General features: G+C 36.7%; 1 protein-coding gene across 3 annotated transcripts in view; it reads left to right on the top strand.

Annotated features, from left to right (window-relative positions):
- TMEM131 (transmembrane protein 131) overlaps positions 1–25,443 on the top strand; it is a 244,367-nt gene that overhangs the window by 156,268 nt on the left and 62,656 nt on the right. For all 3 annotated transcript variants that reach the window (XM_064371422.1, XM_064371423.1, XM_064371424.1), the window contains 7 exons: positions 6,119–6,235; positions 9,417–9,539; positions 13,881–13,961; positions 16,658–16,808; positions 16,906–16,962; positions 18,221–18,282; positions 24,243–24,351. In XM_064371422.1, the coding sequence (XP_064227492.1) occupies positions 6,119–6,235; positions 9,417–9,539; positions 13,881–13,961; positions 16,658–16,808; positions 16,906–16,962; positions 18,221–18,282; positions 24,243–24,351 (700 nt within the window). The remainder of the gene's footprint in view (positions 1–6,118; positions 6,236–9,416; positions 9,540–13,880; positions 13,962–16,657; positions 16,809–16,905; positions 16,963–18,220; positions 18,283–24,242; positions 24,352–25,443) is intronic.

Below are 25,443 nucleotides of genomic sequence, written 5' to 3'. Positions count from 1 at the left end.
ATATGTATATATGTATATATGAATATATTTACATAAACTTATATGTTTAATATATATTTTATATGTATTTGTTTTTAAATTACAGTATACTTGCAGTAAAATTCACCCTTTTAGTATACAGTTCTGAGTTTTGACAAACCCATAAGGTCATGTAATCAACAACTTGGTTAACTCAAACCAGTGAATGTAGCTTATTCCAGAAGATTATGTTAGTGGAACCTTGTAGCATATAGCATTTTTAGTCTGGCTTCTTTCTTTTAGCATAATGCATTTCATATTGGTTGGTGTAATAGGCTATATCAGTTCTTTATACCACTTTATTATGGAATAGTATTTCATTGGCTGGCAGTGTCACTGTGTGTTTATTCATTCACCAGTTGAAGACTTTTGGGTTGTTTCCAGTGTTGAGTTATTGTAAATAAACCCACTGTAAATATTTACATACAGATTTTAACAGTTTTTTTTATAACGACTGTACCAGTTTGTATTCCCATGAGAAACATATGAGAGTTTCAGTTGTTCCACATCCTGATTAACTCTGTGTGGCGAGGTTTGGGTTTTTTGTGATGCAAGGCATTCAAATAGGTGTACGGTGTTAGGCCATTTTTATTTTAATTTGCGTTCCCCTGTGACAGTTGATGTTGAGCATCTTTTTATTTGTCATCCATATGTTTTCCTTGGTGAAGAGTCTGTTCAGTTCTTTTGCCTGTTTCTTAAGTTGTTTGTTTTCTCATTGAATTCATGAGAGTTTCTTACATGTTCAGGATATAAGTTCTTGAGATATGTTATTTATCAGCCTTTTCTTCCATTTTGTGTCATGCCTTTTCACTCTTTTTATATAATCTTTGAAAGAGCAAAAGCTTATAATTTTCATGGAGTCCAGTTTATCAAATTGTTCTTTTATGGGTCATGCTTTGGGAGTTGTAGCTAGGAAATACACAAATTTTGTCTCCATTTCTTTTTCCTAGAAGTACAGCTGGCCCTCTGTATCCATGGTCTTCTCATCCGTGGATCCAGTCAACCACAGGTCAAAACTATTAGAGGAAAAAAAATAGTGTTTCTGTACTGAACAAGACTTTTTTTCTTGTCTGTGCATGTTCAGACAAATAATACAGGATAACAACTATTTACATAGCATTTACATTGTATTGAGTATTACAGGTAATGTCGAGATTATTTAAAGTATAATCCCCAGGATGATACATACATATCCAGGAGGATAAGCATAGGTTATATACAAATGCTACATTGTTTTACGGCAGAGACTTCAGCATCCACAGATGTTGGTATCTGCATGAAGTCCTAGAACCAATCCCACAGACAACCATAGTAGTTTTAGATTTTGCATTTAGATCTACAGTCCATTTTTAGCTACTGTTTGTTTATGGCATGAAATAGGGATTGAGGATTGTTTTGATTTGTTTTATATATGGGTATTCATTTGTTCCTCAGCTATTGGTTGAAAAAGACTATCCTTTTTCATTGAAATCCCATTGTATTTTTGTTGAAAGTCAGTTAACCTTGTATGTGTGAGTCTGTGTTCTTGTATGTGTTAAGTTAACCTTGTATGTGTGAGTCTTCACTGTGTTCTAACACATATCTAATAGACTCTGAAATACATATCCTTTCACCAGTCCATGCTGTTTTGGTAACTGTGGCTTTATATTAATTCTTAGATATTATGAATCCTCTGGTTTTGATTTTCTTTTTCAGAATTGCTTTGGCTTTTCTTATTTCCTTTCTTTATCATCTAAATTTTAGAATCAGGCTGTCAGTTTCTTTAAAAAAGAATTTGGGATTTTTTATAATGTTCTTTTAAATTAACTTTAAATGTACAGAAAAGTAATATTCTCCATATATTCCTCACTCTAACATTCTTCTATTGTTAACTTTTTTTTTTATTTGAGACGGAGTGTCGCTCAGTCACCAGGCAGGAGTGCAGTGGCACAATCTCGGCTCACTGCAACCTCCACCTGTCAGGTTCAAGCAATTCTCCTGGGACTACAGGCACCCACCACCACGCCCAGTTAATTTTTTGTATTTTAGTAGAGACGGGATTCCACCATGTTGGCCAGGATGGTCTCAATCTCTTAACCTCGTGATCCGCCCACCTTGGGCTCCCAAAGTGCCGGGATTACAGGCATGAGCCACCATGCCCGGCCTAATGTTAACATCTTATATAATCATAGTACATTAATATATAATATAATATTATAGTACATTCTTATATCGTCATAGTATATTTTTCTGATGTTATATTCTTCATTCTAACATTCTTCTAATGTTAACATCTTATATAATCATAGTACAATTTTTAAACCAGGAAACTAGCATTGATACGATACCATTAACTAAAGAACTTACATGAATTTCATCAGTTTTTCCATCAGTGTATTACTTTTTCTGTTTTAGGATCTTACTTCACATTGCATTTAATTGTTACTTCTACCTAGACTGAAATTTTGATTGCACTTCATTGGATATATAAATCCATTTCAGAAGAACTAACATCTAATATTGAGTCTTCTAACCCATCAACACAGTATCTCCATTTATTTGTCTTCTTTGTTTACTTTCAGTAGTGTTTAATAGTTTTCAGCTTAAAGAACTTGCACATTATTAGATTTATACCTCAGTATTTCTTTGTGTGTGTGTTATTCTAAATGGTACTTTTTAAATATTGGAAATCCAGTTGTTCATTGCTAGTATATGGAGATACAGTTGATCATTTGATGTTGACCTTGATTCCCATGACTTTGTTAAACTCTTTTCTTAGTTTTAGGAGCATTTTTATAGATATTTTTAGAAATTCTGTATATAATAAGGCATGCTATCTGAATAAAAACTTATTTTTCTTCCGTACTAATGTGTAATGCCTTTTATTTCTTTGCACTTCTTTTTTTTTTTTTTTTTTTTTTTTTGTCAAGACAAAGTCTCATTCTGTCACCAGGCTGGAGTGCAGTGGCGCGATCTTGGCTCACCGCAACCTCCACCTCCCAAGTTCAAGTGATTTTCCTGCCTCAGCCTCCTGAGCAGCTGGGACTACAGGCGCGCACCACCACGCCCGGCTAATTTTTGCATTTTTAGTAGAGACAGGGTTTCACCATGTTGGCCAGGATGATCTTGATCTGTTGACCTCATAATCCACCCGCCTCGGCCTCCCAAAGTGCTGGGATTACAGGCGTGAGCTACCGCACCTGGCCCTTTTTGCACTTCTAGTACAGTGTTAGATAGCTATCATAAGAGAGGGCATCCTTGCCTTATTTTAAATTTTGGAAGAAAAGCATTCAGTCATTCACCATTAAATACTATGATAGCTCCTAGGACAGGAGTATCCAATCTTTTGGCTTCCCTGGGCCACATTGGAAGAAGAATTGTCTTGGGCCACACATAAAATACACTAGTAATAGCTGATGAGCTTTAAATAATAATTTTTAAACAGCACAAAAAAGTCTTAATGTTTTTTTAAAAAGTTTACAAATTTGTGTTGGGCCTAATTCAGAACTATCCTAGGCTGCAGGATGGACAAGCTTCTTCTAGGGTTTTTGTAGATATTCTTTATAATGTTGAGGGAGTTCTCTTCTGTTGACTTAGTTTACTGAGATTTTTAATCATGAATCAATATTAAATTTTGTCAACTTATTATATGCTGCTATTGAGATGATCTTGTGCTTTTTCTTTACTCTGTTGATAAGTAAATTGCATTGATTTGATATTTTGAATGTTGAACTAGAATTGCATTTCTAAGATAAAAATTACTTGGTCATGATGTGTTATCTATTTTATATCTTGCCTAGATTCAGTTTGCCAGTATTTTGTAGAAAGTTGTGTTTATGTGTTTATGAAGGATATCGGCTTGTAGTTTTCAAGTCTTTGTGTGGTCTTGATATCAGGGTAATGCTAAATTAGGAATGTTCTCTCCTGTATGTTGGAAAGTTCATGTAATGTAGGTTTGTTTTCTCCCTTCCCTTCTCCCTTCTCCCTTCTTTTTTTGATAGAGTCTCACTCTGTTGCCAGGCTGGAGTGCAGTGGCACGATCTCAGCTCACTGCAACCTCCGTTTCCCAGGTTCAAGCAATTCTCCTGCCTCACCCTCACCCAGCTAATTTTTGTATTTTTAGTAGAGACAGGTTTTCACCGTGTTAGCCAGGATGGTCTCCATCTCTTGACCTTGTGATCTGCCCGCCTCAGCCTCCCAGAGTGCTGGGATTACAGGCATGAACCACTGCACCCAGCCAGTGTTATTTCTTTCTTAAATGGTTGGTAGAGAATTCTGTTCCACCAGTGAAATCATTTAAGCGTGGGATTTTCTTTGTGGGAAGACTTTAAACCACAAATCAAATTTTAACTGTGTGTAGGATTATTTCAGTTTGAGTGAGCTTTGGCAGATTGTGTCACATCTAGCAGACTGTCAAAGAATGTGTCCATTTCTCCTAGCTGCTAAATTTATGAGCATAAAGTTGCTTGTAATACTCCTTTATCATTCTTTTTATGTGTAAAGGATATGCAATGATGTCCACATTTTAGTTCCTTATGTTTTTGACTTTTCCCTTTTTATCACGGTCGCTCTTTTATCTATTTTACAAACTTTTTGAGGCACCAGCTTCAGTTTTATTGGTTTTTTTTGCTACTTTCTGTTTTCTATTTCATTAATTTTTACTGTTTATTATCCTTCATTTTGCTTATTCTGGATTTAATTTATTCTTTTTCTAGTGTCTCACAGTGGATTATTGATGTGAAACATTTCTGTTCAAAATAAGCATGTAATGCTATAAATTTTCCTCCAAATACTGCTTTAACTGCAGCCTATGGATTATAATATGTTTTCATTTCCAATGAATTCAAAATATTTTATAATTTCTCTTGTTACTACTTATTTCACCAGTGGCTTATTTTAGAAGTATGTTGTTTAATTTCAAACTATTTGAGGATTTGCCAGATGTCTTTCTGTTACTAATTTCTGGCTCAGCTGTGAATAGCACCCAGTGTCTACAGCTTCCAGGATTTGTGTGCTAGTTCACACAGCCTCTAGCAATGTGTAAACATGTTAGCTGCATTTCTAGCTGATGCTCCTGTCTGATAGCCTCATCTTCTTCCCTTCTCTGCCATGGGTGAGCCAGTATTCACATTCTATCTGTCCTTGGAGGTGCTTGTCTTCCCTACAATTTTGGGCTAGTTGATAATCTCACTCTGTGAGATTATGGGTTCAAGAAAAGTTGTGAATTATTATAATTATTCTTTTGTTGCAGTACATTACTGTAATATAATGCAACAAAAGAAGAGTTACAATAATTTAGAACTTGTAAATTATTCTTTTGTTAGTGGTAGTGTAGGAGACATGCTCTCTCTAGCTTTCTTCAGACTAACGTGACGCCAAAGTCTCACTACCATGTATTTTGAGCTATAATTTAGGTAGCATTTTAAAGTTCTATCCATAGAGGCAGAATGAGAGAGGTTGATGGCTTTACATATTAACATGCATATTAAGGCTTTGTTGCAGGGCAGAACCACAATTTCAGTCTCTTGAACATGGAGTAGCCCTATTGTTTTGCGGTAGTAACATTTTATTTTACTAACTACAGTAACATTCTAAATCTGCAGAAAGTAACAGGAGTGAGTTCCTGCATATACATTCACCCCTGCCTTCTTTCCTAATTCAAGTTGTTGGGACATTTTGTGCCTTGTGTGGATGGAAGGCAGATTTCAGAAGGCTGAAGCCTGGGCTTATTCTTTGGACTAGAACAAGTCACCGCTTGGTAGTACTGTAGTATATCTATGTGAAAAGCTCAGCTTCAATGCAACTCCTATCTGATTGTCTGATCATAGAACAGCCTATAATTAGGTACTTCATGACAGCCTAGTGATTGTTAAATGAACAGAATCCAGAGAAACCATCTGTTGTACAAGGCTGTGGCTGGTAATTGACAAAGATATGTGACTGTAGACATTCAATATGGAAGACATCTTTTTAAGTATTTTCCATTGCTAATTTAAAGCTTAAACTTTTAAAGTAAAATAAACTAGTTTATGGAAATGATTCTAAAATACTTGTTTAAGGAACTTGAACTGTATAATTTTTTTCTTGTTAGGAATTTAACTTTATTTACTTTCTTTTTCAGAAAATTCTTCCAGGAGGAAATACATCATTTGATGTAGTTTTTCTTGCAAGAGTAGTAGGAAATGTAGAAAATACTTTATTTATTAATACATCTAATCATGGGGTATTTACTTACCAGGTAAGAACCAGAATTAAAACTTATTTTATATAATATAATCATTTTCTCTGTCTTATCATATGACAGCCTTTTAAGAACTTGCTTCAGGAACTCAGAGGATAATAGAAAACATAGGATTTTAGACTTAGAGCATTTTTATACTTAATCTCTGTTCAAATCAGACTGAACAGGTGATTTTAAAGCAACAGTTAAAATGTTAATGTAAGATTGATTGACAAAAGAATGGTGAAAAATCAGATGCTGGAGAGGAATGTGGAGAAATAGGAACACTCTTACACAGTTGGTGGGAATGTAAATTAGTTCAACCGTTGTGGAAGACAGTGTGACGATTTCTCAAGGATCTAGAAATAGAAATTCCATTTGACCCAGCAATGCCATTACTGGGTATATACCCAAAGAACCATAAATAGTTCTATAAAGACACATGCACACGTATGTTCATTGCAGCCCTGTTTACAATCACAAAGACCTGGAACCAACCCAAATGCCCATCAATGATAGACTGGACAAAGAAAATGTGGCACATATACACCATGGAATACTATGCACCCATAAAAAACGATGAGTTCGTGTCCTTTGTAGGGACTTGGATGAATCCTGAAACCATCATTCTCAGCAAACTGACAAGAACAGAAAACCAAACACCACATGTTCTCATTCATAGGCGGGTGTTGAACAATAAGAACACATGGACTCAGGGAGAGGAGCATCACACACTGGGGGCAGTTGTGGGGGGATAGGGGAGGGACAGCAGATGGTGGGAAGGGCAGGGAGGGATAACATGGGGAGAAATGCTGGATATAATTTGCACCTATGCAACAACCCTGCATGACCTGCACATGTACCCCAGAACCTAAAGTAAAATAAAATTAAAAAAAAAAAAGTTTGTTTAATTTTTGCTTTTTCACACTTATGAAGCATACTTGATAATAGTGTCAAGATTAAAACATTTATGCTTACTTTTCTTCAGTAAGTATATTGTTTACTTTTTTGATAAACTTATTTTTACATAGAATTTTGGTTTAGGTCATTAAAGAAAGTTAATGTTTATAGGAGTCATATAGCAAATCTTTTTATATATCAACCATTATTCTGTTTGTGAATCAAAATTTTTATATGTCAAGATTATTAAGGCTGGGTATGGTAGTTCACACTTGTAATCCCAGCACTTTGGGAGGCCAAGGTGGGAGGATCACTTGAAGCCAGGATTTCAAGACCAGTCTGAGCAACAAAGCAAAACCTCATCTCTACAAAAAAACATTTTTTAAAAATTAACTGGGCCCAGTGATGAGCACTTGTAGTCTCAGCTATTTGGGAGGCTGAAGTGGGAGAATCACTTGAGCCCAAGAGTTCAAGGCCACAATGAACTATGATTACACCACTGTACTCCACCCTGGGTGACAGATCAAGACCACATCTCTAAAAGAGGAAAACGAAAGATTATTAAGAATAATTGCTCTGCTGGGCACGGTGGCTCACACCTGTAATCCCAGCACTTTGGGAGGACAAGGTGGGTGGATCACAAGGTCAGGAATTGAAGACCAGCCTGACCAACATGGTGAAACCCCGTCTCTACTAAAAATAGAAAAATGAGCTGGGCATGGTAGCACATACCTGTAATCCCAGCTACTCGGGAGGCTGAGGCAGAGAACTGCTTAAACCCAGGAGGCGGAGGTTGCAGTGAGCCGAGATCACGCCACTGCATGCCAGCCTAGGCAACAGAATGAGACTCCATCTCAAATAAAAAATTAAAAAATTAAATTTTTTTAAAAATTAAATAATTACTCATATATGTCCAGCAGGTACAGTACATGCATTTCTTGCCTATGTTATAGATACAATTATTCTTGAAATTTTAAAAGGTTAAATAATTTGCCCAAGTCATGCTATTAGTAAGTTGTTGAGGGGGACTCAAACTCATGTCTTTGCAGCTCTGAAGACCATAATCTTTACCACTGTGCTGTGCTGCCAGTGGAACTCGAGTGTTAGCTCTGACACGTTACTTTACGGTTCCTGTGCTTTTTTTTTTTTTTTTTTTTTAAACATTTCCTCCCCAGTACTCATTAACTCTGACACATCATATAAAATAAGGGTCAGAGTCAGTGTTCCCTTCCAGTAAGGACCATGTCTTCTGCTTATGTACGGTAAGTCTTTATTGGTTGCTTAGTAGGCATTCAGTACACCATTGATGCTTGGTTCATCAATTTTGAAGTGCTAAATAGATCATACCCATTGAGCATGCACTTGTTGAGTAAATGAAAAGACTATCATAAAAATGAAGGTCATTGCCCTAGTGGCATCCCACAACAGACCTAGGTGATGGCAGCCAATCTGGACAATATCAAAGGTCATGATCACGTTGTTCTCAAGGTGACCCCAGTGGCCAGCTGTGTTCTTTCTTTACCTCTCCACATCTAGTCTTTCACCAAGTCTTCTTCCTAAATGTATCTCCAGTCTGTTTATTTCTCTTCTCCTTACTACCACTGCTGTCTTCCAGGCCACTCTCACTGGATTACACATTAGCTGTCTGAATGCCCTCCACTCTCCCCCAGCCCCTACAGCCATCTGTTATTCACTCTGTAGCTAGAGGGATTTTTTTTTTAATCTTTTTATTGGTATCCAGTCTATCTCCAATACTATGATGTAAGTTTCATGAGACCCAGGACGTTATCTATTTTTTTACTATTGAATTGTTCACTTTGTATTTGTGCCTAGCACTTCATAGACACTTAATAAATAGCAATATATTAATAAAAATATCATTTGAATTACTGGCTTACCCTGCTTAGTTAACCTAGGGCCATCCCATGTGGGAATGACCTGGGGCTAGGCTTGGTATTCGAGAGGTTGTCTGGGCCATAGATCCATCTTCTGATGGTTGGGGTCGGGAAATCTTCTGACTCCCTATTTTCTTCTGTTGTTTATTGCATGACTTCTTGAAGGACTATTATTCAGTTTCTAATATGTTAAAGAAATCATTCTAAATTCACATACATAGTAAATCAAATATGTAGCCAAATCAAGTACAGAAATGACATTTGTGGGTTTGTTTTAAATAAAGTGATTGTTAATATTTTTCCATATAAATTAGATTTGCCAGTCTCCCTAGATCAGTCAATTATAACTAAAAATGTTAATTGTAAAAACAACTAAAATTTTATTTTTTCCTCCACTGAAACAGGTATTTGGCGTTGGAGTTCCAAATCCATACCGATTGAGGCCATTCCTTGGGGCCAGAGTCCCTGTAAATAGCAGTTTCTCACCTATAATAAACATCCACAATCCTCACAGTGAGCCTTTACAGGTGAGTTTATGATGGTAATTTTGAATAGCTTCATTTTGGTGGTGGGTATTAATGCTTAGCATGAAATCTCAGTTTGTTAGTTTCCAAGACTATTTAAAATAATAGGCTTTTATAGATGTATTGAAGAGGGGTATTACTTTTAGTACCACTTGCTGTAGTCTGAATTTTGAAATACAGTAGTCTGGATTTTGAATTTTTGGAACCATTTTTAAAACAACTGTGGCTTCTCTGGTGTTATAGTTTAGGCAGCTCTGCATTTAATTAAAGAAGAGTTTTCAGCTACACAAGGCTGCTTTTTTTCTTGCCTATAAACACCTTCTGGCCCAACATCCATGTTTTTTAAAGCTTTTAAATTTAAAGTTCAAATTTATTTCTGGAAATAATTTTTGGTGATGGCAGCTAAGAAATTAAAATCTAGGGAAAGGGTAATATAGGATCATGATTAAAAGCAAACTTATTTTTTATTTAAAAATTCAACTTCTTATCTTACCTAATCTTCTATTAGTAATTATTTTCAAGTGTGAAATTCTTCCTCACTAGCTCCTTGTCTCTTCCACAGTGGCACTGGCTAGTGTCATTCCTTTAGAGATTTTCTGAAATCTCTACCTTATATCCTAGGGACTTAGCTGTGTGACATGTGCAGCCTCTGTGGCTTCTACTTGTGTTGTCTGTGTTAAAAGTAGATGTGAGTGCTCTATAGAATAGTCTAGGGCTCCAGAGCTCTTTGGGACCAACACTGCAGGACTTAAAGCAGCTTGAAAATGACAGTAGAGGAAAAATGCTATATTTTGTGATAAGTATAGGGCTTTGGCAACTAAAATGGTTGTCGTTCCAGACCGCCCTGGTATAAATATAAACAGTGGAAGGAGAAATGAGGAGGAACTAAAGGAAATGTTCAGAGTCTGAATAGTGAACTGCTTAGAAATTATAAGTGAAAGCAGCAACAATACTTGACAACAACTGGGTGAAGATAGCTACTGATAAAAATACTCTGCCCCAGTTTTAATTTTTGTAGCTGGATATCTTTATCACAGAAGAACTGCTCTTGTGTCCTGCTTTTCAGGTGGAAAGTATTCCCTCTTGTCCTCAACATCCTTCTGTCGTTTACGTCCTCTTGATACTTTAGGTAATGGTATATTTTTCCTGTTTTGGCTGTTACTACAAATCTATACAGAAACTCAGAAATTCTTCCTGCTTGCTTTCCTTTTAAAAAAAAAAAGAAAGACAGAGTCTCACTCTGTCACTCAAGCTGGAGTGCAGTGGCACAGTCATGGTTCACTGCAGCCTTGACCTCCTGGCCCCAAGTGATCCTCCTGCTTCAGCCTCCCAAAGTGTTGAGATTACAGACGTGAGCCACTATGCCTGGCCACTTACTCTGTTAGACCCTGATGCATGAGTTGCCCCGCACTGCTGTAGAAGGGCTGTTACAGAGCACCCAAGGGTGTACTGTAGCACCTCATTGTGTTGGCCAGACCATAAGGATGAAGCTTGCAAGACTCAGCAGATGTTGGTCAGTCTATAATTGCTGGAGTTGCCTTACAGTCTGTGTGTTTTCTTCTCAACCTTTGGAGTTACCAAGCTACCACCCAGCACAATGATCTCTTTGAATTCAATTCATCTAGTCTTTTTCCAGTTAAAACATTTTAATTCAAGATTTACCACAGTAGACTCCACCAGCACGCAAGAGAGCAAATGGAACACCGAAGTTGCTCTCTTAGAACCAAATATAGATTGTTTGCCTGGTGAAGACACTCTTAACCTCGTAGTCCAGTGTTATTCTGTGTCACTAGTCTTGTCAATATTACAATAAGAAAATATTGTAAAGCAAGAAAATGCATATGATTTGTTCATTATACAACATAAACGCATGAGTATGTTCAACTCAGAAAAAAAATGTTAACAATTCAAACATGAGTGAAGCAAAAACGTCCCTTTGAACTTCCTACTTCCCAGTCCAGCTGTCCAGCAGAACTTTCTGTGATGATGCAGTAGTTCTTTTCCTGCTCTCTTCAAAACAGTAACTGCTAGCTATGTGTGACTGTTGATCTCTTGAATTCAGCTAGGGTGGCTGAAACTTTATTTCAACTAATTTAAATGTAAATAACCACATGTAGCTGATAGCTGTTGCATAGACAGCACAGCTGCAGTCCAAGCCCTTCCTCATGGATACCACTTTTGCCACCGTGTGTGTGTCATTCAGACCTTTTTCTGTGCATACATATGTGAGAGCACAGAAACATTTATTGTGGGAATTTGTTTACACAGAAAATATTCTGTATATAATGTTTGGCTTCCTTTTTTTCCTAAACTATACTAAATTAGAACAAATAGCACTGGACTAAAAATAAAGAATGTGTCAAGTTCCTAGTTTTAATGTAATTGTTTCTTTGAATTTGTAATTTAGACTTTTTCTGTCTCCATTTCTTTATTCATCTTCTCTCTTATTAGTAGGCGACCTTTTAATCTTCTGTGGTTGTTTTTGGTTTCTTTGTTTATTTTACAGACCCCAGGCTGGAGTACAGTGGTGCAATCTTGGCTCACTGCAGCCTCAACCTCCCAGACTCAAACAATCCTCTCACCTGAGTCTCCTGAGTAGTTGGGACTACATGTGCATGCCACCACACCTGGCTAATGGTTTTTATTTTTTGTAGAGACAGAGTCTCACTATGTTGCCCAGGCTGGTCTCCAACTCCTGGGCTCAAGTGATTCCCACTATCTTGGCCTCCCAAAGTGCTGGGATTACAGGCGTGAGCCACTGTGCCCGATCTAGTCTTATGTTTTCAAGCATTGTTATGCTTATTTGCTTGATACCAGGAAAGCTTAATGAAATAATATGTGTAATGTCTTCTTGTTTTCCAGAAAAAGTTCTACAGTCATCCTATCAGCTAAGGTGTTATTCTTAGTAGTACAATAAGCACTATAGACAAGCACTGTAATAAATCAGGAGGAAATACTAAACAAGGAAAATCTATAGCCCATCAGTCTTTGCTATATGCATTACTTTTAAGCCAACAACCCCCCAATCCCTGCCACAAAACAAAAACAAAAAAAACCCTTTCAGCTTATACTGAAGAATTGCCATTTTTCTCTCTGTCCTTTTTCATTCACTCCTAGAGAACTTTTGTGATGAAACAGGTGAAAGTTTTTACCCATTCTTATACTTCACCCCAAATTTAATTGAGTTAATTAAATATATTTTCTTTTTAAGAGCTAGGGTTAGCTTACCTTTAAAGGAAGGTCTCCTGCCTTATGACCCATTTTGTTTCTATATATTTACCCAAAAGAAAGGAAAGCAGATGTCCACACCAAGACTTGTGCTCAGTATCCACAGCAGCTTTCTAATGCCCAGACATTGGAAACAACTCAAATGTTCATCAGCATGTGGATTGAAAAACTGCAGTATAATCAAATAGAAGTTAACTATTAATGCATAAACAATGTGGTAGACCTCAAAATAATTACACTGAGCAAAAGCCAGACACAAGAGTACATACTGTATTATTCCATTTACATAAAACTCCAGAAAGTATGAGCTAGTCTGAAGTGATAGAGAGCAAGCAGATCAGTGGTTGCCTAGAAATAGGAGGGGACAGAGAAGGATTGATGGATTGCACAAGGCATGAGGAAACTTTTGGGGATAATGGATATATTTAATATCTTAATTACAGTGATGATTTTATGCCGGAACACATATGTCAGGATTCATCAAATTGTATACTTTAAATATGTATTATTCATTGTACATCAATGATAAGCTGTTTTTAAAAAACTATAAGCATAGGCATAAGCCACAGAAATATTAGTACCTGTGATTTTGCTGCTAGTAGAAACTAAATATTTTCATGTTCCATTAGAGTTGTTGTATATATCTCAAAATAATATTTACATTTTTCACCATTTCACAAGTATGGTACTTATTTGATCCACTGCTGGATCTTGTTATAAATGTATGCATAAAGAACCACTTTATGTTACTATAAGAAATACAAAATTCGTGTTTCTAAAACTTGGTAATTTTTAAAAATTATTCCCTTCGGGAAAAAGAATAATAAGTGTCCCGTTACTTTCTAAAATCTGGTCCCTGGAGCAGCTTTTATACTTAGACTGTATCTAAGTTAAATTTTCAGTTACCTTATTTTAATTAAAAATACCACCATTGCTTACACTTACAGGGCACTGAATTTAGTGATATGATACATATCCTACATTTATAGCTTTATAAGTTTTTAAATTTTTTTGTGATAAACAATTAGGATGTCAGAGTTATTTCTCTGTAATAGCAAAACACCTGCTTTGAGAATATGACTTTGAACTTAACCATCGTGTGCTCTTTTGCCCCAGGTTGTAGAAATGTACTCTAGTGGAGGAGACCTTCACCTAGAACTCCCAACGGGTCAACAAGGAGGTACCAGAAAACTGTGGGTGAGTTGCAACCTAGTTTTCTCTTGTGTGTGCTCCCATGAAACCAATTATTCTTAAATTAGAAAATGCTTAACTCCTTATAGGCTGAACAAATATGGGTGACTTGTCTTTTAATCATTGTCTTAATGTGAATTTATGTCAAGTACATATGAAAATTGGAGGAGTGAGTGAGGAAAAACTATAAGTAGTAATTTTTGGAAAGGGCAGTGAATAAAATTGGTGGGAGTTCTACCCCACTACACGAAAGAAAGTAACTTCAGCTATTCTTTCTCAGAATTATGTTGGTAAAGTTGTCTCTGAATCTAATAATTTATGATGTGGTTTACACATAAAAAAAAATCTGAAGGATTAAGAAAAAGTAGGAAGAATCCATTATGTTTTTGAAGGTAAGCAATTGAATCTTCAGGTTTACTGTTAGTAAAGGAGATGGGATTTGCAGAGGGAACCTAATCAGGCACCTGTGATGATTATAAAATTTTTAATTCCAGGCAGGGTACGGTGCCGGTGGCTCACGCCTGTAATCCCAGGGCTTTGGGAGGCCAAGGTGGGCAGATCATCTGAGGTCAGGAGTTTGAGACCAGCCTGACCAACATGGTGAAACCCTGTTGTACTAAAAATACAAAATTAGCTGGGCGTGATGGCACATGCCTGTAATCCCAGCTACTTGAGAGGCTAAGGCAGGAGAATTGCTTGAACCCGGGAGGCGGAGGTTGCAGTGAGCCAAGATCATGCCATTGCACTCCAGCCTGAGCAATAAGAACAAAACTCCATCTCAAAAAAAAAAAGAAAGAAAACGTTTATTTCTTGAAGGTGATCTGTGTTCACCTTCAATATTGTTGAATATTTAACAATATTAGCCAAATTAAAGAATATGTAAGAGAACCTTATTTGTAGAGGTTCTGGCCATGTGAGAGTTTTAAAAATGTTTACCATGCTTTAACCCAAGAGGGAGAAGGCAATTGTGGTCAATTCAGTTCTGTACCCAGGTCACTCAGATCACTGCTCATCTGTAATTTGGAGGAACACAAACTTCACCAAGAATAAGTTTTGAGGATCAGAGTTTCTTTATTAACTACTATTACACACACACGGCCTCTTGATTCTGTTTTCTGACCAATCTTGACCAGGGAAGAGATGTGGAGATTACATTTTTAGGTTGTTAGTATGAACGTTTAGAAACAACAAGCCAGTAATTTGGTTAATTCCTGGAATATAGAAACACACTAGCAAAAATAAATATGCAATGGACAGTTCATTTATATCTTTTCACAAAAATGTTTCACCTTGAAATTATAGTGGTTGTGGACATAGGGAGGGGAGCATCACTCAATGGGGTCTGTTGAGGCGGACTAGGGGAGGGAAAGTGGGGGGGGAGGGAGTTGGGGAGGGATAACATGGGGAGAAATGCCAGATATAGGTGACGAGGATGGAGGCAGCAAACCACATTGCCATGTATGTACCTATGCAACAATCCTGCATATTCTGCACATGTACCCCAGAACCTAAAGTGCAATAAAATATATTTTTAAAAAAAAAGAAATTATGGTGGTTGATGCAAAAATCATCTATAAAACAATGAGGATTAAATGCAGACTATTAAATCTGTGCATATTGTGATTCTAGATAGAACTAAAAACTTCCTGTCAAATATAATTAGTATCTAATAAATAAACATAAAAGAATTCAGATTTCTAAATAGTCAAGAATGATAACAGAATAGCGTCATGTTCTTATAGTCCTAGTGGCTGCAAAAAAATATACAGTAATTCTTATTCCTACAAACCTAGACTGAGGAAAAAGCCAATGGGCTGTGATCTCACCTCCAGCCTGTTTTGGTGTACGTGAAAAAGCCCCATAGACCAAGTCAACTCCCTAGAGTTGGGGAGTGGATGGTCCATCCCTCCAATCCTAAGAGGATTTCAGTCACCCGTTTACTACTTTGGGACTAAAAGGAAAGTAGGAATAAGTGAAGGCCGCTAAGCTCTAGAACACAGGGATCTCCTAAAATAAGCTGAAAGATTTGTACAGAGAAGAAATTCCAGCAGTCGCCAGGGAGCCATATTGTTCTAAAACCAGGAAAGAGATTATACCTCAAACTTTTTTTTGCAATAAGTCTTCCTTTTAGTGTATAAATGTTCTCTCATTATAGGACTGAAAATGTGTGCTGTCTTACATGAATGCAGTTGGTAAACTGTGGATTAGCTTGAGAAGCTTTGCGTTGTTAGGTTTCAATGAAAGAGAGTCTAAGCCTTGCTGGTTATCATTTATGGAAGTTCTTGTGGACTTCTAGAAAAGTATTTTCCTCTGATGGTGACATTTCTGTTGGTTAAATTTCAATACTGAGTTATATACCCGAGCACCACTAACTAGCATGTTAAAAAAATAACTGATTTTGTAGATTAGTTTTACCTTTTAATGATGATTTTGTAACACAATTTGTTTTCAGATTATTTGACTTCTTTTAGTTTGCTCACTTTACATATCATATTTCATCAATTCTAAACAGCACATTTTTCACATTTTAAAGTTACCCAGAATTGGAGTGTGTGTTATATATTGGTTTAATTACAATGCATTTCTTTTTTAAAGGTATATAAAATACCCATCTTTCAGTCAGTGTCATTTAATTCAATAAAATATGGTGGTTTTGCCACATTACAAAAGCTGTGCTACATTATGGTCTGTTAACTTGTCAGGAAATTCCTCCTTATGAAACCAAGGGAGTGATGAGAGCCAGTTTTTCTTCTAGAGAAGCGGATAATCACACAGCTTTCATAAGAATAAAGACTAATGCTTCAGACAGCACAGAGTTTATTATCCTTCCTGTTGAGGTTGAAGTTACTACAGGTTAGTGGAAAACTGATGAAATTGAAAGTTGTTTTGTTTTCAGTATAGCTTACTCTGGCAAAGTGAAGAATAATTGTTGACTTTTCTTTTTTCCAAGCTCCTGGAATTTATTCCTCAACTGAAATGTTAGATTTTGGTACACTAAGAACACAAGGTAAAAAATCTTTTAAAAGAGTCTTTATAGAGTTTTTTTTTTTTAATCCCTGTATTCAGTGCTGAATGGCTCTACTATACTTTGTAATTCAACTTTAAACATTATTTCTCAGTAGGTTGCATGATCTCGTAGAAGTCTCCTATTCAGACTCAGCACCTTTACAAGTTTATACCCCATTCCTCTGAGGGGTGGGCAGCATTGCTTACCTGGTTGACAAAAAAGGCCATGGGATAATTGAAGTTATCTAAATGGATGATTGAGACAGAAAGTAGTTTTCTAGTTTCTTAATCCAGTTGCCCATGCATTCAGTTATCCTGACTCTTTTCGTTTTGTAATAGTAAAGTAAAATCAAAATATTTACTTTTGGATTTTATTTAGATATGAGTTATTAAGTTACATTATGACAAAATGTTAAAAGTTTATTGCAGCTGTTCAGAGAATTCAAATTCTAATATTAAAAACCAAGTAAAGATTTTTATTAAGGAAAAACTTAAGAGTACTTGTAATTTGGGATCTATATGGACTATATATAATAAAATATAGTTGTTTAAGATTGAAGACCACATGTTTAAAAATTAGATTTGCTTTTAATGTATTTTTACATTGTAAATTATTAATTGCTTCATTATGTTTTGCTGGAAAGCTAAAAGATTAGTAGTGTCTGAGTTTACTAAAAAAAAATAATATTTTGGGGGCTTGGCATGATGGCTCATGCCTGTAATCCCAGCACGTTGGGAGGTGGAGGCGAGCGGGTCACTTGAGGCCAGGAGTTCAAGACCAGACTAGCCAACATGATGAGACCCCATCTCTACTTAAAAAAAAAAAAAGTACAAAAGTCCGCTGGGCATAGTGGTACATGCCTGTAATCCCAGCTACTTGGAGCGAGGGGGCAGGGGACCGACGTGGGAGGATCACTTGAGCCCGGGAAGCGGAGGTTACAGTGAGCCAAGAATGTGCCACTGTACTCCAGCCTGGGTGACAGAGCAAGACTCTGTCTCATTAAAAATATATATATATATATATATATATATTTTTTTTTTTTTTGGGAGGGAGGGTTTTAAAAATCTGATTTAAGAGGGAACAGTTCTTAGAATAGACAATGTCCTTAGGAGTAAAGCAGTTACCACCGAATGTTTCTTTTTATTAATGTCATTGTATTTCACAAATTGATAGCTTCAATTTGATATAACGTAAAGATTCTAACTTGGTTAAAAAGCACACCTTTTTAAGAAATCTTTCTTTTCCTCAATTTTAACAGATCTACCAAAGGTTTTAAACCTTCATTTATTAAATTCAGGAACAAAAGATGTACCAATAACAGTAAGTTTTTACTTTTGTTTTTCCTAATTTTTGTAGTCTTTGTTTTTAAATGTATGACAAAGTTAAAAATAATTAACCCTTACTCTAAAAGATTTCTATTTTGTGATGACCTGGTGACACTTTGGTTCTAAGCGTGATGTGAGAAACCTGCTCTGCCCCAACCACCCAGATTTTAAGGATGAGAGGGAAACAGGCAATCTTCTCCAAGGTCAGTTTGAACCAAAGTTCGTGAGTTTCTTATATAGTTACAGTCATATAAAAGGCCTGTGGATTCTGATAAATCTTAAAATCTGTAGGCCATGTAGAAATAAAAACAGGTTATAAGGATTTCATCAGATTTGGTTGTAAGGGTTAAGGTATGGGCAGGAAAGAAGAAAAAGAGTCAGATGAGTTGGGAAGAAAATAAGCAAAAAAATATGGTAGGTAGTGGTAAAATGCCATTAACACTTGTCACAGGCTCCCTAACTAGCAGCTATTTAGCTACCCTAGACAGCACATTATAAACTAAAGCCCTCTCTCCCTCACACATACATACAGAGTAAGTGACTTTTAGGCCATATTGTGGAATTGAGGTGCCATTAGATAGTTTTAGGCAAAAAAGGGATATCTAAGTTTTGCCTTGGCCCACAATCTCTCCCTCATGAGGTCTCCAAGATATATACATAGGGAATCATTATATAGGAAAATAGAACATTTTTATTATAATTTGTGCTAATGCCAGAAACTTCAGTGAACTGATAAAATGAGATCTTGTGGGCTTGAGATTTGAGGGACCTTTGTCCATCAATGACCAAACCCAGATTTTATCACCAGCTGGTGGAGTAAACCAGAGAGAGGAGAATATACAAACCCCAGTGAGGAAGCAAGAGATGAACCTCCCAGGTAACCACATTCTGATGTGCAGTGACCTTCCTTACTAGTGGGATTGGGGGGCAGACAGTGTCCTCATACCTGACCTAGCATTTCTCCTAATGTAATTTGGGGATTTGCTGGGAACGTGCCTTTACTTAGCCTAAGCAAACCAGCCTAACTTTTTATATACAATAGATGAACTGAAACATATCTTTTTCAATAAACATTTTATAGAAAAATGAAATTGGCAATTAACCCTAAGAATCTGAATGAAAAACTAGTATTCAGTTCACTTATGACATGGAATTAAATAGTACCATGCTTGTGCTTTTCTTATTTACTAAGGAGTTTTTGGATACATTGTAAGTGAACATTTTTGCTCTTACTGGGTTAGGCACTATGCTAATATTGTTCTGTAATAAATGTACTACTTTATTTAATACAACAATCCTATAAGGTGCAGCGGTCCTAGTTTTCCAAATAGGAAAGCTGAGAGCTTTTTTTTTTAAGTGACTTATACAACTATAAAAAATGCAAAGGTAAGCCAGGCATGGTGGCCCATGCCTGTAATCCCAGCACTTTGGGAGACTGAGACAGCTGGATCACTTGAGGTCAGGGGTTCAAGACCAGCCTGGCCAACATGGCGAAACCTTGTCTGTACTAAAAATACAAAAATTAGCTGGGCATGGTGACACACGCCTGTAGTACCAGCTACCAGAAAGCTGAGACAGGAGAATTGCTTGAACGTCAGAGGTGGAAGTTACAGTGAGCCAAGATTACGCCACTGTACTCCTGGGCAACAGAGCAAGACCCTGTCTCAAAAAAGTAAACGTTACATGAAACATGAAAGTATGTTAGATATATAATGCCACTTAGCAATCATATCTTTATGAATATATCATTTTAATTGCATAGTCAATTATTTCTGTTAAAAACCTATATATCAGTATATCTGTATCTCTATTAATATAATACATTTGTACCTACCTATATGTGTGTCTTTTATAATATTCAAAGCCCAAACTGCCAGTGTTTTGGTAGTTTTGTCTTATTTCCTCCTTCATTCACCCATTCAATAGATATTTAATGAGCATCAGCTAAATGCCAGCTGCTATATAAGAACTGAGAATATAGCATTGAATCAGACCACCAGGGTTCCCCACCCCATTGACCTCACTTTTAATCAGGGCTTCCTGGAACTCCAGGAGATATTTAGATTTTATTCTAAGTATAATGGGAAATTGTTACAGGATTTTAAACAAGAGAGTGATATCATCTGATTTATGTGTTGTAAAAGGTCACTGTAGCTACTTTGTGGAGAGTGAACTACAGACATGGAAAGGCAGAAAGCAAAGGAGACCACTTGGGATCTGATTTAGCAGTCAGCCTGAGAAATGATGGTGATTTAGACTTCCCACCTTATTAGTTATGGGGTGAGCCCACCTACAGTGGAAACTGAGTTTTAAGAGCTCTTCCTAAGGTTTTTCCTGTGTGTTTCAGCATTTCTGCATAATTCACCAAGCTTAGAGACTGATACATATTTAGAAGGGTTCCTGCCTCCTTCTGTTTCACAAACAGAATTTTTAGGATTTGCTAAGCAGTCCTAGAAGCTGGAATTTTTTTTTTTTTTTTTTTTTTTTTTTTTTTTTTTTGGTGCTGTGACTTGAATACGAACCAAGGTTGCTGTGGGCACAATTTTTTTTTTTCATTCCCCTACAGGGAATTTATTCTCTTTCTGATCTAGGATTACTAAAGCAAGCAATTCCAAGTAGAAGTTCCTCACCTGCTAATGGACAGGATGCAACAGGTCCAAACTCTCCTAGTTTGTCTATAATGCAACTTTGAGAAAATGGCTTTTTTCAACATTTACAAAACATTAGTGCTATATAAATGACAGAATAAGTTTGCCTGAAATGTCTTCAGAGGAATGTTTGCATGAGGTTTCTTTTGGTAATTGACATATTGGAATCAGAATATCAGCTTAACATACATGCTTTAGTGAATTTGTACACAAATTATTAAAAATACCATTGTTAAATGCTGAAAGATTATTTTCCTTGTTTGCTCAAGTGCTTTTATAAGCAGTTTTAGAATGTTCTGGACCCTTGACTCTCACTTGAGGGTTACTGAGCATTAGTTGGGTCTGAATGTCATAAGAAAAGCCTGGAACTATATTTAGAACATAGGTGAGTTTGCGAGCTGCCCTTCCTGGGAATCTTGCCATAGTGTTTCCACTTCTTGATTATCTTTAAGTTAGTAATAGTTAGTCACTAATATAAAACAGGTTTTTTGTATAAATATGCTTACTACAAGGTGATGATTGTGTATTAGTTCTCATTTAAAGCCACAGAATGAGTCAGCTACTTCAGTGTTTTGTCTTGGGTTTGTTTGTTTGCTTTGTTTCTGTTTCCCTGGAAAACGGATCTTAACAGTTTGGATTTGTTTTTCCTTAATAAGTGAACGATTCAGACAATTTGTGTAAAACATGAGTTGTCAGTTGAATATTTATCTGCTATTACTGTAACATACTTGGGTAGCAGTACTAATGTAAAGTTTTTATCTGGTGAGGGAAATCTTAAAGTGGTGTGTTTCATATGAAAAAAAATTTCATCAACTATTTTAAGTTCTTACTACTTACAGTGGCTCTATGTTAATCAACATCCTTGCTTAGCTGTTTCTGGCTTGGTGTTGTACAGGCTAACACTCAAAAAATGTTGTGCTTGTTACTGATGAACTGCCACTTCTAGTCTTTAAGTATGTTGAAAAATGGTCAGGCCTTCATCGTTGCTGGATCATATTCAGTAGAGCCAGTGAAGAACTTCAGGAGCCGTATCTGTGGAAGTCGTCTGCAAACTACAGAGTTTCATGTGATCACGTCTCTAACAAAGCTTGGCCTCAAGATAAAAGTGGCTCATTTGCAGAGGAAAAAAAGCAAAATTAATTGAATCACAAAATGTTGTAGATGATGGGAATCTCAGAAAATAGTCTATCCCCTTAAGATTTTTTTTTTGAGACAGAGTCTCACTCTGTTGCCAGGCGCCAGGCTGTAGTGCAGTGGCACAATCTCGGCTCACTGCAACCTCCACCTCCTGGGTTTAAGCAGTTCTTTACCTCAGCCTCCTGAATAGCTGGGATTACAGATGCGCACCACCACACCCGGCTCATTTTTTTTTAATTTTTAGTAGAGACGGGGTTTCACCATCTTGGCCAGATCCACCCGCCTCAGCCTCCCAAAGTGCAGGGATTACAGGTGTGACCACTGTGCCTGGCCAGGATTTTTTTACAGGTGGAAAAAGTGAGCCCCAAAGTAGATGGGCAGCTGACTCAAGTTCACATCTCTAGTTAAATATCTTTTTTTTTGCGTAAAGTGATGCCACTGGATTGTCACATATACGTCTGTACTGATTTTCTTTTCTTTGGAAGAAGTGTTAGTATGGGTAATACAGTATAGTAAAACCAAATAGAACTTTTCCCAGTTTGTAGTTTCTCTTACAATTCAGACTCTGCTTTGTTTTGTTACACACACACAGCTTTCAGTGAATGAAGAAATTTGTATTTTAAATGTTGCTAGTAACAGCAAGCTCTTGGTAAGTAAAAGTATTACATGAACAAATCATTCCCAGCCCCAGCTAGAGATCCAAAAGCAAATGAGGAAGAGTTCTTAAAGAAGAAAAAGGAAGGAAGTTAAAAAGAGTTAAAATACCAAGAGAGCCTGAGGCCCACAGAACTATCCTTAGGGCCTTCATTTCAGACCCCATGAACAGCCCAGGACTAACCCACTAATGGAAAGGGAGCTGCTCCAGCAGTATCTTTGATCATTATTATATAATCAGATTCATTCCCTATGATCCCACACACAGCACACAGGGATAGTTCTCTCTCTGCACACTCAAATGCGAATTGCACCTTCAAGAGACTGCCCTTAAATGTTCTGTTGAGGCAGATTTTACCTTTATAAATGGGCTGAAAAGAGCAGACAGGGAGCCAGGGGAAAGAACATAGTGACTTGCTGGATCTGACTGTGCCCCTGTTAAGGGGCTTGCCTGGTAAGTTTCACAGAAAAGGACAGTGTTCTTTTCTCCAGGAAATGACAGGCTTTGACAAGTTTATAAAGCCATTCAAATTCAACAGAATAACCCAAGAGGATTCAGACCAAGGTTAAGATTCAAAGTAATTATAAAGGAAGATTTTGTTAAATCAAGAGTTTTATACAGTACCACGATTTTGTGATACGTGTTTGTGCAACAGGATGTCAGATGAAAGGCCCTGCACCGAGTCAGGAATCCTAGTTTCAGTCCGACCTGTTGATGCCTAGCTATTGAAACATCATGTTACACTTTTCATTAGTAAAACAGAGAAGGAGGTTGGAATCTTTTAAGTCCCTTCCAATTGAAAGGGCTTTATGTCAGTGAGGAAATAAAAAATAACTGTACCTTAAAATGTATTTTTTAAAAGCATGCTCTCCAAGTACAAGCTTTTCCTGTATGTTTTTATGTAAGCTTTCTGACTTCCACGCTGAACATCCCTGTGGTCTGCCTCACTGCTCAATCTCATAGCCAGCAGTGTAGCCCTCTCCCTGGACAGCAGCATGTCTCACTCACAGAGCCATGTCTAGAGAGAAAGAGAAATACCATTAGAAATGAAGTGTGCAAAACTACCCTGGCACTGAGGCACCAGCTCCAAGTTCATGTTTATTCTTCACCATCATATGGTTCAGATATTACCTCAGTATTGTGAATTTCTTTAAGAGGGATCCATAAGTCTTTTTCATGTTGCCTTCTGTGGTGTATGAATTAGGCATTCATTTGGAAAGTAATTACCTTTTTTAAATGTTTTATGTACTCACAACCAATGTAGTTGGTCTTCAGGTACTTACATTTATAAATCCGTCATGCTTGTTTTCCTCTGGTCATTTTCTCTTCTAAAGATATTCTGATGTAATTAATTTGAAGTTTTTCCAGTGTGGCCTACTCCATTTAAAGAGACAACATAAGTTAAACTTTTCAAATTTAGAGTCCACTTTACTTTTCCAGTATCCTTTCCAGTATAAAGCAACTGAACCATTAGACTGAAATAATGCCATGTGTGTATTTTTGTTCTCTTTGCAGAGTATTCGACCTACACCACAAAATGATGCTATAACGGTACACTTTAAACCAATTACATTAAAAGCATCAGAAAGTAAATACACCAAGGTTGCGAGCATTAGTTTTGATGGCAAGTATTCACCTTTTTCTCTCTGATAGAGTGATGTTATTTTGATAAACTAGAAAGCATCTATATTGACATCTTAATATAGAAATCCAAACTGTCTTACCATTAGAATTTATATTACTGCCTAGGTTGATTTTTTTTTTTTCTTTCCCCTGAAAACTGTCATGAACTCTTGATTGATTCATGAGAGAAAATACCATAACTATATAAAGCTAAATCAGTATTAGCAATAGAAAAACATTAGCAAATACATTAGGATTAGAATCATTTCCATAATCTGGGCTAGACTTTTTACACATATATCTATTTTAATTCGCCTTAGTTATGAAGTTACGATATATTCAAAGTTCAGAAGCATGTTTGAATTTGACAGCAAAAATAAAAAGTATTGTTTGTAATATTTTCATATATTGGCTTTTATAGGCAAAGCGAATGGCCCTGCTTAAGCTAAAATAATAGACTTCATGGCAGAATTATCCAGTTAGCTATTTCTAATATGTATAGTATACATTTTGATACTTGAAATGTTAAGCCAGACTATACCATTTTTATAGCATTTTTTATTCAGTTTTGCCCACTTTAGTGGAGCATTCTTTGAATTTGCTGTCAAAAACATTTTTAAAATAATGACTTAATGGCTGCTTAACCGTATGTATAATTAAATGAGAACCAAACCTCTGAACAGGGCTTTTCTCATAGACACTCAGACAAGTGAGTAGCTGCTATAAAGCTTAAATTTTGGCTTTATGATAAAGCCACCTCTGCTCAGAGTCCACATGGTAAAGCTCAGCTCGGATGAGAGTATTTGATCAATGAGTGTAGGAGGGCACTGGCACACTTCGCACAGTGTTTATGAGAGCATCTGTACCTGCTGCTCACTGTGGAGAGTTCTGCCGGCGGTGGGGGGGGTCTGGAGCATTTATGAAGGTGGGGCTGGCCTCAGGGTTCGTCCTGTGAGCTCAGTGATGATTCCTAAGGGATGAAAATCACATAGGTAGCATGCTTCAAGATACAGTTGTCAAGAAATAGTATTATAGAAGATAATTAATGCCATAGTTATTTCCACATCTGTGGTAAAGTGTCTTCGATGCTGCC

This window comes from Aotus nancymaae, unplaced genomic scaffold, assembly GCF_030222135.1.
Source record: "Aotus nancymaae isolate 86718 unplaced genomic scaffold, 86718_ANA_hifiasm-v0.15.2.pri h1tg000131l, whole genome shotgun sequence".
Taxonomy (NCBI): Eukaryota; Metazoa; Chordata; class Mammalia; order Primates; family Aotidae; genus Aotus; species Aotus nancymaae.
This window is presented reverse-complemented; position numbering and strand designations above follow the sequence as displayed.